Consider the following 13,935-nt stretch of genomic DNA (forward strand, 5'->3'; position numbering starts at 1 on the left):
TGGCACTTTAGTGTGAGTTCTGGGATTGGTTGTATTTTTAAATTGTAGCTATGTTACTAGTCTACATAAAACCGATGAGTTCTCGCCATATGGTTACGTGGACATGATTGAAAAAAAAATATTTGTCGAAAATCCATCCGATTTTTGCTATTCTAGTATGCTCTGCTGGCACTTTAGTGTGAGTTCTGGGATTGGTTGTATTTTTAAATTGTAGCTATGTTACTAGTCTACATAAAACCGATGAGTTCTTGCCATCTGGTTACGTGGACATGTTTGAAAAAATATATTTGTCGAAAATCTATCCAATTTTTGTTATTCTAGTATGCTCTGCTGGCACTTTAGTGTGAGTTCTGGGATTGGTTGTATTTTTAAATTGTAGCTATGTTACTAGTCTACATAAAACCGATGAGTTCTCGCCATATGGTTACGTGGACATGATTGAAAAAAAAATATTTGTCGAAAATCCATCCGATTTTTGCTATTCTAGTATTCTCTGCTGGCACTTTAGTGTGAGTTCTGGGATTGGTTGTATTTTTAAATTGTAACTATGTTACTAGTTTACATAAAACCGATGAGTTTCAGCCATCTGGTTACGTGGACATGATTGAAAAAAAAATATTTGTCGAAAATCCATCCGATTTTTTTCTATTCTAGTATGCTCTGCTGGCACTTTAGTGCGAGTTCTGGGATTGGTTGTATTTTTAAATTGTAGCTATGTTACTAATCTACATAAAACCGATGAGTTCCCGCCATCTGGTTACGTGGTCATGATTTAAAAAAAAAATATTTGTCGAAAATCCATCCGATTTTTGTTATTCTAGTATGCTCTGCTGGCACTTTAGTGTGAGTTCTGGGATTGGTTGTAATTTTAAATTGTAGCTATGTTACTAGTCTACATAAAACCGATGAGTTCCCGCCATCTGGTTACGTGGACATGATTGAAAAAAAAATATTTGTCGAAAATCCATCCGATTTTTGCTATTCTAGTATGCTCTGCTGGCACTTTAGTGTGAGTTCTGGGATTAGTTATATTTTTGAATTGTAGCTATGTTACTAGTCTACATAGAACCGATGAGTTCTTGCCATCTGATTACGTGGACTTGATTGAAAAAAAATATTTGTTGAAAATCCATCTGATTTTTGTTATTTTAGCATGCTCTGCTGGCACTTTAGTGCGAGTTCTGGGATTGGTTATATTTTTAAATCGTAGCTATGTTACTAGTCTATATAAAACCGATGAGTTCCCGCTATCTGGTTACGTGGAAATAATTAAAAAAAAATATTTGTCGAAACTCCATCCGATTTTTGTTATTCTAGTATGCTCTGCTGGCACTTTAGTGTGAGTTCTGGGATTGGTTGTATTTTTAAATTGTAGCTATGTTACTAGTCTACATAAAACCGATGAGTTCCCGCCATCTGGTTACGTGGACATGACTGAAAAAAAAAATTTGTCGAAAATTCATCCGATTTTTGCTATTCTAGTATGCTCTGCTGGCACTTTAGTGTGAGTTCTGGGATTGGTTATATTTTTAAATTGTAGCTATGTTACTAGTCTACATAAAACCGATGAGTTCCCGCCATCTGGTTACGTGGTCATGATTTAAAAAAAAAATATTTGTCGAAAATCCATCCGATTTTTGTTATTCTAGTATGCTCTGCTGGCACTTTAGTGAGAGTTCTGGGATTGGTTATATTTTTAAATTGTAGCTATGTTACTAGTCTATATAAAACCGATGAGATCCCGCTATCTGGTTACGTGGATATAATTAAAAAAAAATATTTCTCGAAACTCCATCCGATTTTTGTTATTCTAGTATGCTCTGCTGGCACTTTAGTGTGAGTTCTAGGATTGGTTATATTTTTAAATTGTAGCCATATTACTAGCCTATGTAAAACCGCTGAGATCTTTCCCCCTGGTTACGTGAAAATAATATTAAAAAAAGTTTTGTCGAAAATCTTTCCGATTTGTACTATTCTAGTATGCTGTGCTGGCACTTTAGTGTGAGTTCCTGGGTCAGTTATTGTACAAATGTATCATTTTATTACTAGTCTTTGCAAAATCGACGAGTTTCCACTTTTAAATAACCTTTTTCCATATTTTTTTTTTGGTTAAATTTTTGTTTATTTATTTTATCTATAAATTATTTTTTAAGTTTATTTCGCGAGAACTATCACTGAAAACTATTAGGAACTCCAGATATTAGCTAATTACACTAATCAAAAGCTTTTTTTCAATTTTGTAGAAAATGCTCTGCTGTGTGAAGTTAGCAGAGCATTATTTCATTCTGCTTTATCTCCGTGAAATCGCCAGAACTATTCCTGAAAACTATCAGGAACTATGGAACTCATGTGCATGCGAATAGAACTCTCATTATTTAGTGCTCTGCTGGCAAATGCTGTGCTAGTTTCACGGACACATCTATAATTAATATTAATCTATAATATTATTAATTAGTACTTTTATAACATGGCGTAATGATGGCATACTATTATTAATAGGTATATAGCGTCCAATAATTTACTGCGTTGATTATGGATCATTTCTATTATAATTACTACCGTAATAACTTAATTATTATAGTCTGTACTTATGATCTTTGATTTTGCTGCAGACTGCTGTGCGTTACGTACACACGTGCATTGTCTATGATTCCATTATAGAGAAATAAACAAACCGGTAAAGTCCAACTATAAAGTACTCGTGTTGCCATCAAAAGTACATACATGTTTCCAAATAAATAAGGATAATTTAACTTGACCTAATTTGATCTGATAATATTACTAGATAAACACGTAATGCATCGTACTTCTATATAAATTTAAGAAGATAAAGTTTTTTGTTACATTCAAATAATAACTATCTATAATATACAAATGAAAGTAGGTATTTTCATAACATAGATTAGTATTTCATAATAACTAAATAATATGATTGCTTGTGTTAGCTTTCTATGAGAATTAATCATAAAAACGGATAATCTCATTTTACAGTACGAAAGAATAATTATATGAGAATGATATAAGCACCGCAGGTAATACATATTTCTTCGCGATTGATTAATGTTAATCACATACTAAAGTTTACTAAACCATGAGCCGTGACTAGGTTAAATCTTATTTTTCAAAAACTCATGTCCAGCAGTGAACTTATAAGAACTTATGGATGAATGGAAATTCAGAATGTTTATTGTTATTTGACGTCCCACACAATTTGTCTTTAACCCACATTAATTATTATTTGTATTTAGTTTTATTTAATATATATTATATAACTTTACAGAAATAGAAACATTTTATTAAATATTTCAGAGATTTATAAGATAAGTAAAATACAATTTAAACTTATGTTGGAGTATTCGTTGCTAAAGTCTTGCAACATCTTTTATTACTCACCCTGTATATATAAGTATACTAATTACGTACAGCTCAATACTTGCATGGTAGACTCTGGTAGAGTGTCTGCTAAGTGCTAGTGTTAGCTGTGCCCTACTATACTTTAGTACTGAATATTTTTCTAAAAACAAGTAATAGGAGGCCATAGGTAGCGAAAGCGTTAGAACAATCATTGCGAAGTTATCATCTGCGGTTTGCAAGCACGTAAGTATTTCTTATTCATAGCTCTTTAATCAATTTGAAACATATCCATACCAGGCGTGAATAAGTTAACCAAGTCGGAAATGCACATTTTCATGGCTGCTATTTGTATTTTTTGGTGAGAGAGTTATTTAAAACTTTACAAGTTCTGTGTGTGCTTACTTAGCACCCAATAAATTAAACAATCCTAATGCTTATTTTGAATTAAAGTAAATAAATTTATATATACTAATATGTATATGTATATCGGCTTATCACATATACACGCCTGTTACATGTATATAATATCAATATTTTTTATCTATTTTATTATAATGACGGAAATCCAAATTAATCGATAAGAACGAATCATACCTACTGAATACAATCATAACATTCATAACTTATCATCATTGTGGTTGTTAGATGAATACTGTGCTGTTACAAACAGGGAAGGGATGCATTTCCTTCATTTCCATAATGACGGAAATCCAAATTAATCGATAAGAACGAATCATACCTACTGAATACAATCATAACATTCATAACTTATCATCATTGTGGTTGTTAGATGAATACTGTGCTGTTACAAACAGGGAAGGGATGCATTTCCTGTTTGTAACAGCACAGTATTCATATACATATCCCATAGATTAGTAAAGATTACTCACTCCTAACTAGAAAATGTACCCAGTTTTGAGAATTGAAATAGTTGCGTAAAAAAGTTTTGCCACGTCTCCGTGCTAAAATATACCTAAAATATTTGAAATAATTATTTATTTATTATTTAAATTAATGTAAATTACGCAGTATTAGTTATTTATTCGTAAATTTTCTCTAAAAATGTTTTTATTTGTCAAGAATTCAAAAAAAGAACTTACGATAATAAGCCATTTGTGGCTTCATTCAATGTCAAGGCGGCGAAGTATCTTTACTAATCTATGACATATCCATATTAAAATTAATATTACTCTGACAGATACGATATTCGCTCATTAAATGGTCACTTGTAGATTGTAGATAAAAGATTTTAAATTGCACGATTGCAATATGCGGACTGCGGTTGTAAGGGGCAGAAGGAGTAAAGCAATACATAAAACGGTTTTAAGAGTGAAACCGGTTAAAACACATTTGGAGAAAAATACATACTTAAGTAGTGTAGTAGTGACTTTATTTATAAGTAGTTTTACAAGAGTATTATCAGTTTTATATAGATTATTATAGATGCTTTTCATTGAATTTTCAGAAACGTTAGCTAATAGTCATGATATTCACGATAATATTCTTGTATGTAGGCAGGGCTGGATTTAAAGGTGTGGAGGCTCTGGGGCAATGAAGGAGCGGAGGCCCTTATTTTTCGAAAAAAAGGAAAAAAATTCTTCCGTCCGAGATCTTCCATAAATTTAACAAATAGGTCATAAAGTACAGTTATACCAATAAAATTATTTCGACAAAGAATGTAGTGATTTTAGTTATGTGCTAGTATTGACGTTATAAAGGGGAAAAACATAGCTGGGAAAAGAAAATGCTAAAGTTGCTGACCCGTTGAAATTTAGGTATTTTTTTTCATTTCTTTTTGGGGGGGGGGGGGGCTTCCCTGTGGACGCCCCAGGGCAGTAGGCCTGCCTGTCCTCATAAATCCGGCCCTGTATGTATGTTCGGGGATGCATCAACCGATTGCGATGATTGTCGATGTCCTAATCTCTTAAATTTTGAAATTTCTACTAGTTTTTCCAAAAGCTTAGAAATATACGATGATTTCGTAATTATAAATATACTCGTATTTTTATCCCGAATTAATTTTTTTAATTTATTCCTTTAAGATATTTTCACGCTTTGTGATATTCGTTCTAATTTTGAAATGAATTCGTTCTAATGCTGATCGATATAACATCTTGTCCCCCCGCCGTGAGGCCCCTGCATTATAGAAAAGGGGCCTCCCCCTCTTTTCCCATGGATGCCGTAAAAGGCGGCTAAGGGGATTTGTGCTGACCATCCATGCACATTATATAAATACGTATTTTATTTTATTGTTTATTTATACCTTACTTTATTGCATTTTGCATTAAGTGCATTGATCGATCGTATCAGTATCAAATCGTAGTGTGGGATGGGGTACGATTGGCACCCCATCACATTACGATTTATTTTTATTTGAGCGTGGACTAGTAATCGCCGCATTAAAAAAGGCCTTATCATCGCTAAGTATGTATTTCTTATTATTTCAGTATATTAGCTGCAACTGCGCATAACCGTCGTCGTTATGGACGTCGATACAGACGTAGATTGTGAAGAACCAGGTAAATCCTAATGTATACGCGACTTACTATTAATTAATGTTAGAATTAAGTAGGTTGGGTCTTAAACATTTTAGTGAAATAACAGTATTACATCTTTAATAACTTTATCGATGGACGAGATTTTTTTTCGGGGGAGAGGAGATGGGGGGGGGAGGGTGATATCTGATTTAGAGCAAATAAGGCGTAACGGTTGACTGCTGAGATAAATCTTCGGCTTCGGCTTAAATAGGTAGACATTTTGGCCGAAGCCTACGGCCGTCTTAAGGAATGCCGGGGCCCCTCAGCAATAACTCAGGCCCGAGGGGAGGGGGTGGGGATAAAAACAATGTAAGGTTAAATGAAACCCGACCATTGGTTGCTTATTTGGGCCCCGCTTGTAAAATTGAATAAATTGTTACGAATGCGTGACATCGTAGCAACGAAACAATATTTTTAATTACACGTGAGTAATATTAGTTCTTATTTTAATCTGATAATTATCAGTAAAAGACGTGATCACATGAGACATCACTTATTAATAAATAGTAAGTTGTTTATTTTTATGTACAGTCAAAATAAACCTTTCATTTAAATGTTTTTAAAACATAAAATATTCTTCATTCATCACACAATCGTCGTTTCTACGATTTTTCCTAACCTAGACCCAAAATATAAATCCGAAATTATCATTTAGATATATCTCTTTGGCCGGGGATCGAAGCGGGAACCGAGATATCATAGTATCATCAACAACCTACAGGTATTTAACTGCTGGACACAGTTCCCTTGTGTGCAGCAGTTAAATATCTTATGGCTCATTTTTATTGGTCGTTAGAGCCCGCGTTCGGGTACGGGCCGTACGGGAGATTTCTGTTTAAGCATGCCGTAGGGCTCTAAGTCGATGGGACTCGCATGCGAGGTACGGGATATTTCTGTTTATACATATGTTCCGCGTGCGTGAAAACGTTTAGTTTTCATTAGTCGATGACGCCCGCATGCGGGATGTTCGTGGTGCTGAATAGACGTACCTGCTATGGAATACCAATTAATGTTGTGTGGAGTAATTTTATCTATTTCTGACATACTAAAGAAAAAAATTATTAGCTTCACTAAAGAAAAAGAAAAAAGAATTTGGGTGCGAAATTTACTGTGAAATAGAAAGGTGCACGGTGCGTCAGAAACATTGTGTATGAAGTTAAATTTAGGTCTGGACTGTGACGTAGAAGATCACAATAACTTTTGCAGAATTTTTCAGAACCCCCGCAGCCCGCACTATGGTTGCTTTACACCACCCGACGAATTTCATTGGTTGTTATGGCCGCTTGCGGGGAGCACCCGCATGCTGTATATCGACTACATATTGACGACGCACTTTCACTAGTTGTTATAATGTATTCGGGGACGCCCCGCATGCTGTTTATCGACCGAGTTATCGACCAATGAAAATGAGCCATTACAGTTATGAGAAGGATTAGTCCTTAGTTCATCACACTAGTGGGGAAAACCAAAGCTAAGATATGTTTGACAACTTTTTAAAAGATCTTTCAGGTGTAGGTTTCCTCACAAATTTTCCTTAATTCAATTTTCATACATACTTTTCCGAGGTATTCCAGCTTAGTCATCAGGGGTAGCGGCGCACCTGTGGTCGACTCGGGTAGGAATGTAATCTTTTCTGGGATTGATTACTGATGTCAATGGGTATATCACTTACCATATTAAGTGGCAAATGCCAATACGATAGAGTTATCCAGAAGTGTCATCATCATCAACCCATTACTGTCCCACTGTTGAATACGAGTCTCCTCTCAGAATGAGAAGCATTAGGCCATAGTCCACCGCGCTGGCCAAGTGCGTATTGGTAGACTTCACATACCTTTGTTTACCGTTTTTTTTTTTGATAAATCTCTCAGGTATGCAGGTTTCCTCACGATGTTTTCCTTCACCGTTTAGCAAGTGATAAATAATTTCTAAGACGCACATAGCTTTAAAAAATCAGAGGTACCTCGAATTTGTACCTCGGACCCCTTGATCGAGAGGCCGAGTTTCTTAACCACTAGGCTATCACTGCCTGCAGTGTACTGAGGGGTACTGAGGCTGAACTAAAATTTCAAGAGGTCAAAAATCTGTTTAAGGACCTTCACAAAATCAGTCTTGGAGATCAAAAGCTGGAACAAGGCCTGAATCAAATTTGACATCGAATGAACGATATAACAATGCGAGAAGTAATCAAGCCACACAGAACCCTCGTAGGGGTCAACCGGAAAACTGGCGTCAACGAGATACTAATGGTAAGTATTATACTTGAGTATAAATGGTATTGAAGATCGTAGAATCCTCTGTGGTTCGACTCCGGCTACACCACACCTATTTTTGCTTGATAGCAGTATTGAGCGTTGCTGTATTCTGGTTTGAGGAGTGTGGTTAGGGAGACCTGCTTTTCCGACGCATTCCAGCCCCAGCTACCCCTGGGGCTGGAATGCGTCGTCTCATATTATCTGGGTTTGATTACTAATGACGCCCATGAACATCTGTAATCAACCCCAGATAGGATTAGATATTCCTACCTGGAGTCACAGGTGCGCCGCTACCCCTGAGGACTAAGCTTGAACGCCTCGGAATAGTTTGTCTCCACACCCTTCAAACCAGAACACAGCAGCGCTCAAAACTGCTTTTATGAGGCAGAAAGTTATGAAGCACTAGATGTGGCGGTGGTGCCGCTGGAGTCGATCCACAAAGGGTTCTATCACCTTCAAAAGTATTAATTTAGTTCTTAAGATAATTATAATAATTTATTTGCCATGAACAATATGAATATTACAGTCATCATTATTTATTACAATATACCTATACAGGGTTCCTGAAAATTCGATACATTCCCTTGAAGGGGTAAAAGTAGAGCTCATTTGCAATAGATTTTGTCATTAAGTACCCTAGCCGATAGTGATTTGTTTTTGAGATATTCATGTCTTTGTGTTTTTATTTCTTAATACCGATTTCAGGCATAAAATAACATGCTCCTAAGTGAATGTCCATGGACATGGTCCATGGACGGGAGTGACCGTTTGCCATCAGGTGGACTGCATGCTTGTTTGTTATTTATATTTTATAAAAAATACACAATCGTACATACCTCTTCCATCGAAGTCGGTAAAAATGTACAATGTACTCGTACATAGTTGATTTTATTTTCGTTCGGAAATTACCTATACCTACCCAACTAACTATAAGACACACCTGAATTCTCCTCCTAAATCTCTAAGTAGGCAACAAACCAAAATTGCGGCTCAGTAGGTACCATAAGTGCAATTCTTCGTATTATTTTGGTAAATGAGGTAATAAAAAACATAAATATATTCATTAGTACATGTTTAATATATTTATATATAATACAATATATATATATAATATTAAGTAATGTAGTTTTTATACTAATACCGTTGGTACTTTCTAAATACAAACTGTGAATTGAAATGATTAGGATTTCCATTTCAAATAATAATTCAGATCTCGTCTTGAGGCCTTCTTAATACGGTGTCACTTCAATGATGAGTATCGATTTACAATTTTATTATTTTTAGCTGGAACTACAACCGCTTTTCAATGGAATAGACCAAGGACCGACGGAAATGATAATATGCAACAAAGAAATAATGGTCCCGTACGTCACAATCAAAGAAATAATATCCGTCCATTAAGCAGAGAAATGAAGAGTATGTCATTACAAACTACAAGCAGAGGAAAAGACGTCGGTTTCAATTATTTGCTGGAGTTATCTAAGTCAGATAGTAAACAAATTATCGGATCGATCAATGTAAGGAGGGAAGCTTTTTTACAACTTCTACAGTCGCCCATCGAAAGGCTAGATTTGTATGTGTTAATTGTGAAAATATTGACAATAGTAAGCAAGTCCTCGTTCGAACAAATTAGGTCTAATTTGTTGTTGGACGTTTGTAATTCGCAATTCATTACAAATTTGCGTAACTATTTAATGGATTTGCCATACACGGAAGAACGTTCCTCAAATACCATGTACTGGGATAAACCAGAAGAATTTTGGGAGAATTTTATATCATTTTGTGATTATATCATAAAGACGATGCCCTCAATTGCAATGTTCAAGTGCAAAACGTTAATTGAGGGCACTACGAAATGTTGTTTAGAAGGACTGAGCCAGAAACACGACTTTAACTTATCGGAGGAGCTGGTTGAGAAACTTGAAGTTATGCGTCGGAAATTGATAACTCAGGAAGAAGAAAGCAAGGTATGTGGTCCTGCGACAATATTTTTACTATAATTACTATTTTATACTATTTTTAGCTATAAACTTCTTGTTCGAATGGAATAATTTCAATTTTACCGAAGCCGAAGTATTCACTGAAGGGGAGTAAGATGGCCAAAGCCGAAGCTTCGGTCGGACATTTATTAGCCTGCGGCTTCGGTTTCTACACAAAATAAAGTTTTTTTTTTGTGCTTTCTCATCATCATCAACCCATTATTGTTCCACTGCTGGGCACGGGTCTCCTCTCAGAATGAGAAGGATTAGGCCATAGTCCACCGTACTGGCCAAGTGCGTATTGGTAGACTTCACATACCTTTGAGATTTATTTTTGTTTTTTATAAATCTCTCAGGTATGCAGGTTTCCTCACGATGTTTTCCTTCACCGTTTAGCAAGTGATAATTTATTTCTAATACGCACATAACTTCGAAAAATTAGAGGTGCCTGGGATTTGAACCTCGGACTCCTCGATCGAGAGGCCGAGGTTCTTAACCACTAGCCTATCACTGCTGTGATTTCTGGTTTGATTTGTGATTGATTGTGGATTGTGTGATGTGATTTGTGGTTTCTAGCAAGTGCCAAAATTGAATGATCTCGTGTAACGAATTCGCCGCCCGCGATGCAGATGCGATGCGACGTGTGGGAGGCACACGCACATTTGACTTGCGTCGGCAAATGTGTTACAGTTCACATTAAGTATTTAGAAAAGTTATCATAACGTAATTATATATTTAATGTATTTAAACATTAGGCTTCCCCTTGAAATCTACCTTCGATCGGACAAGTTCTGGAACTTTTGATATGTGACTTATTGATGTTGTGCAATTAATTCCAATACACATGTAACGAGGTTGTTTACGACGAGAAAAACTATGAGATAATTATTAAAAGATAATTAAATAATATCGTTCTTAAAATAATTGCTTGCAGGGTGTGACATCTGCAAAAGGCTACGAAACCGAGCCGCCTGAGAACTTTCGTCTGCTCAGTATCCTACCGCAGGTGGAGGACTTGGTGGGCTGTCGTCCGTACCTGCGCCCTAATATAGTTGAAGGCAGATATGCTGACGTAGAACATTACCTTGATGTACAATTTAGATTACTCCGTGAGGATTGCTTCGGGCCACTTCGTGATGGAATATGTAAGTGTCAAGCAGGAGTGGGTAGCTAGCAGCAGGTTCACCACTTCCTTCACGTCGATAAGTTTGTGGCGAGACACCTGTGAATCACATAGATAGATTATCTTATATATAAAATTATCGTGTCACAATGTTAGTTACCCTACTCCTCCGAAACGGCTTTACCGATTATCGCCAAATTTTATATACATATTAAGTAGGACTGAGAATTAGCTACTATCTATTTTTCATACCCCTAAGTGATAAAAGTGGTTCACCCTAACATTTTTTTTATTTATATGGCAACACAACGTTTGCCGGATCAGCTAGTAATTTAATAAACTTATTACACAAGTAGGAAACTCCGTTAGTCATCTATGATTAAGATTCCCAATGATTACCTAGCCAGCCATGTTTTTACGTTAAGGATTTTTTCATACAATGGCATTTGCTAGTTAAAATTCGTTTTAATTGTTTAAATCTTATCACATAAGTAGGGACTAGACATTCGTTTAATTTGGGTTGGTTAAAAAAATAATCTCATCTCATCTCATTTTATTTTACAGCTCAATTTGTACAAAATCCAAATGAGAGAAAATATGACAATATACGGTAAGTGCATACAAACGGAGTAGTTAAATAGCTGTACAGCATCCCATAGGTACTCGTAACTACTATTTCGAGCTGCGAGTTTCTTGTAAAGTTGTAATCAATGGTCTCCCAAATATACTTGTATATTACGTCCAAAGTCCGTAAGCTATGTAAACATATCCGGGTTTGATTATGTTTTCTAATATATATGAGTAGCACACGAGCATGCAGTCTACCTGATGGTAAGTGGCTACTGCCGCCTATGGACATCTGTAATCAACCCCAGATAGGATTAGATATTCCTACCTGAGGTCGGCCACAGATGCGCCACTACCTCTGAGGACTAAGCTGGAACGCCTCGGAAAAGTATGTCTACCTTACCACACCCTTCAAAACGGAACACAGCAACGTCTAACATTGCTGTTATTAGGCAGAAATAGGTGTGGTACAAGTCTAAGTTACTCTTAAGATTCCAGTATAGAACGACCTTCATAGAGCTGGTAAATGGATGAAAAGTATTTAACATCAAATTAAATATGTCATTACTCATTAAATATATTGCAAATGTGTTGACTTAAAATTTCAGTCCAGAATATGATTAAATAACAATTTAAAAAAATGTCTTTATTGGTTTGGTTAATGGACAATTTCACGACAATAGGTTAAGTAATTAAAACAAACAAACAAGCTCACATTTGCATTTATAATATTAGTTAGGAAGTTAGAATGCAATAAAAAAACTAAGAAATAAGTACCTACATATTTATTTTATTATTTTGCAGTGTTTTTCGAAACGTAAAATTTGCCGAACCCTACGTATCAGCAGATAAAATTGGAATGATGGTGCAAGTTGATGCAAATACTACAAAATGGTTTAGAACAATAAATTGGGCGCAAAGCAAGCGGTTAATTTATGGCTCCCTGGTGCTATTGACAAAGGACAACTGCAAAACTTTTATCGTCGCTACCATTTTGGACAGAGACATGAAACATTTAAATAATGGAATGGTAAATAGATTTAAATGCTTTTTATCTAAATATATATAACTCAAAGGTGACTGACTGACATAGTGATCTATGTCACATCTATGCACAGCCCAAACCACTGGACGGATCGGGCTGAAATTTGGCATGCAGGTAGGTGTTATGGCGTAGGCATCCGCTAAGAAAGGATTTTGATCAATTCTACCCCCAAGGGAATAAAATAGGGGATGAAAATATTACTTCGCAACGCGAGCGAAGCCGCGGCCAAAAGCTCGTCGTAAATAAAACACAAATGTAATGTAAATGTAAAATCCTTTGAAATATATTAAATATATATCCTATTTAATTGAAGTTTAATAATTATTGCGCAAGTAATAAAAATATGTATTAAAACTACCTTTGTTAATACTCTACGATTTCATCCGTGTGTGTAAGTGAACTCTATAAAATTAATAAATAGGCTATATGTATTTTTATAATATTTAATTAACGTAGGTAATATCCTATAAAAAACAATCAAAATAGTACAAGTTACACTTTAACAAAATTTACCTTAAGCGAATCCTTTAAAATCAAATACTTAACATCTTTTTCAATTTGACTTAAACATCAGTGACACTTACAAAGTTACGTTATTTTTTAACAAAGATAAACATTTAGATAAATTGTTAAAATTACATGATAAACTTAGTTTTAGTAGAAAAAAAGTTACTGAAAATAGTATTAGATTTACTCTTTGCGTTTTATTTTTTTCCCGAGTTTTGGGATTACATCTAGCTCTTAGGACGCGTTCAAACGTAATCTTTGAACCTCAAATAGTAACAGGATCGGTCAAATTCAGTTACGTCTTATTTGATATTTAAATACATCATTTTGTATTTCTTTTGCAGATTCCAATTTCTCTGGTCGATAAAACAATAGATGATTATATATGTAAAACAAATGAGTCATATATCATGATAGAAAGTGACGTATACTTCGAACCATACTTTCACGTTCTTAGAGCCCTCCAGGATCCAACGTTTCCTGAACACATTGCCATGAGCAAATATATTGTTCAAGTTGATGTAAGTAGCTACTTACCAATAATAATAATTTGTGTCAAGTACTTAGC

General features: G+C 35.3%; 1 protein-coding gene across 2 annotated transcripts in view; it reads left to right on the top strand.

Moving 5' to 3' along the window:
• Positions 1-3,427: 3,427 nt before the first annotated feature.
• The window catches only part of LOC140757347 (uncharacterized), a 38,346-nt gene continuing 27,838 nt past the window's right edge, over positions 3,428-13,935 (top strand). Inside the window, exons 1-8 of one of the 2 annotated variants that reach the window (XM_073093013.1) lie at positions 3,428-3,597; positions 5,802-5,873; positions 7,985-8,140; positions 9,431-10,113; positions 11,060-11,270; positions 11,813-11,858; positions 12,620-12,845; positions 13,712-13,888. In XM_073093013.1, coding sequence (XP_072949114.1) covers positions 5,837-5,873; positions 7,985-8,140; positions 9,431-10,113; positions 11,060-11,270; positions 11,813-11,858; positions 12,620-12,845; positions 13,712-13,888 — 1,536 coding nt within the window. In that variant the 5' untranslated portion in view covers positions 3,428-3,597; positions 5,802-5,836. The remainder of the gene's footprint in view (positions 3,598-5,801; positions 5,874-7,984; positions 8,141-9,430; positions 10,114-11,059; positions 11,271-11,812; positions 11,859-12,619; positions 12,846-13,711; positions 13,889-13,935) is intronic. The other variant, XM_073093012.1, reaches the window with a different exon arrangement.

This window comes from Epargyreus clarus, unplaced genomic scaffold (genome assembly GCF_041222505.1).
Source record: "Epargyreus clarus isolate Ecla_fem2 unplaced genomic scaffold, WU_Ecla_fem_2.2 ptg000004l, whole genome shotgun sequence".
NCBI classification, from domain to species: Eukaryota; Metazoa; Arthropoda; class Insecta; order Lepidoptera; family Hesperiidae; genus Epargyreus; species Epargyreus clarus.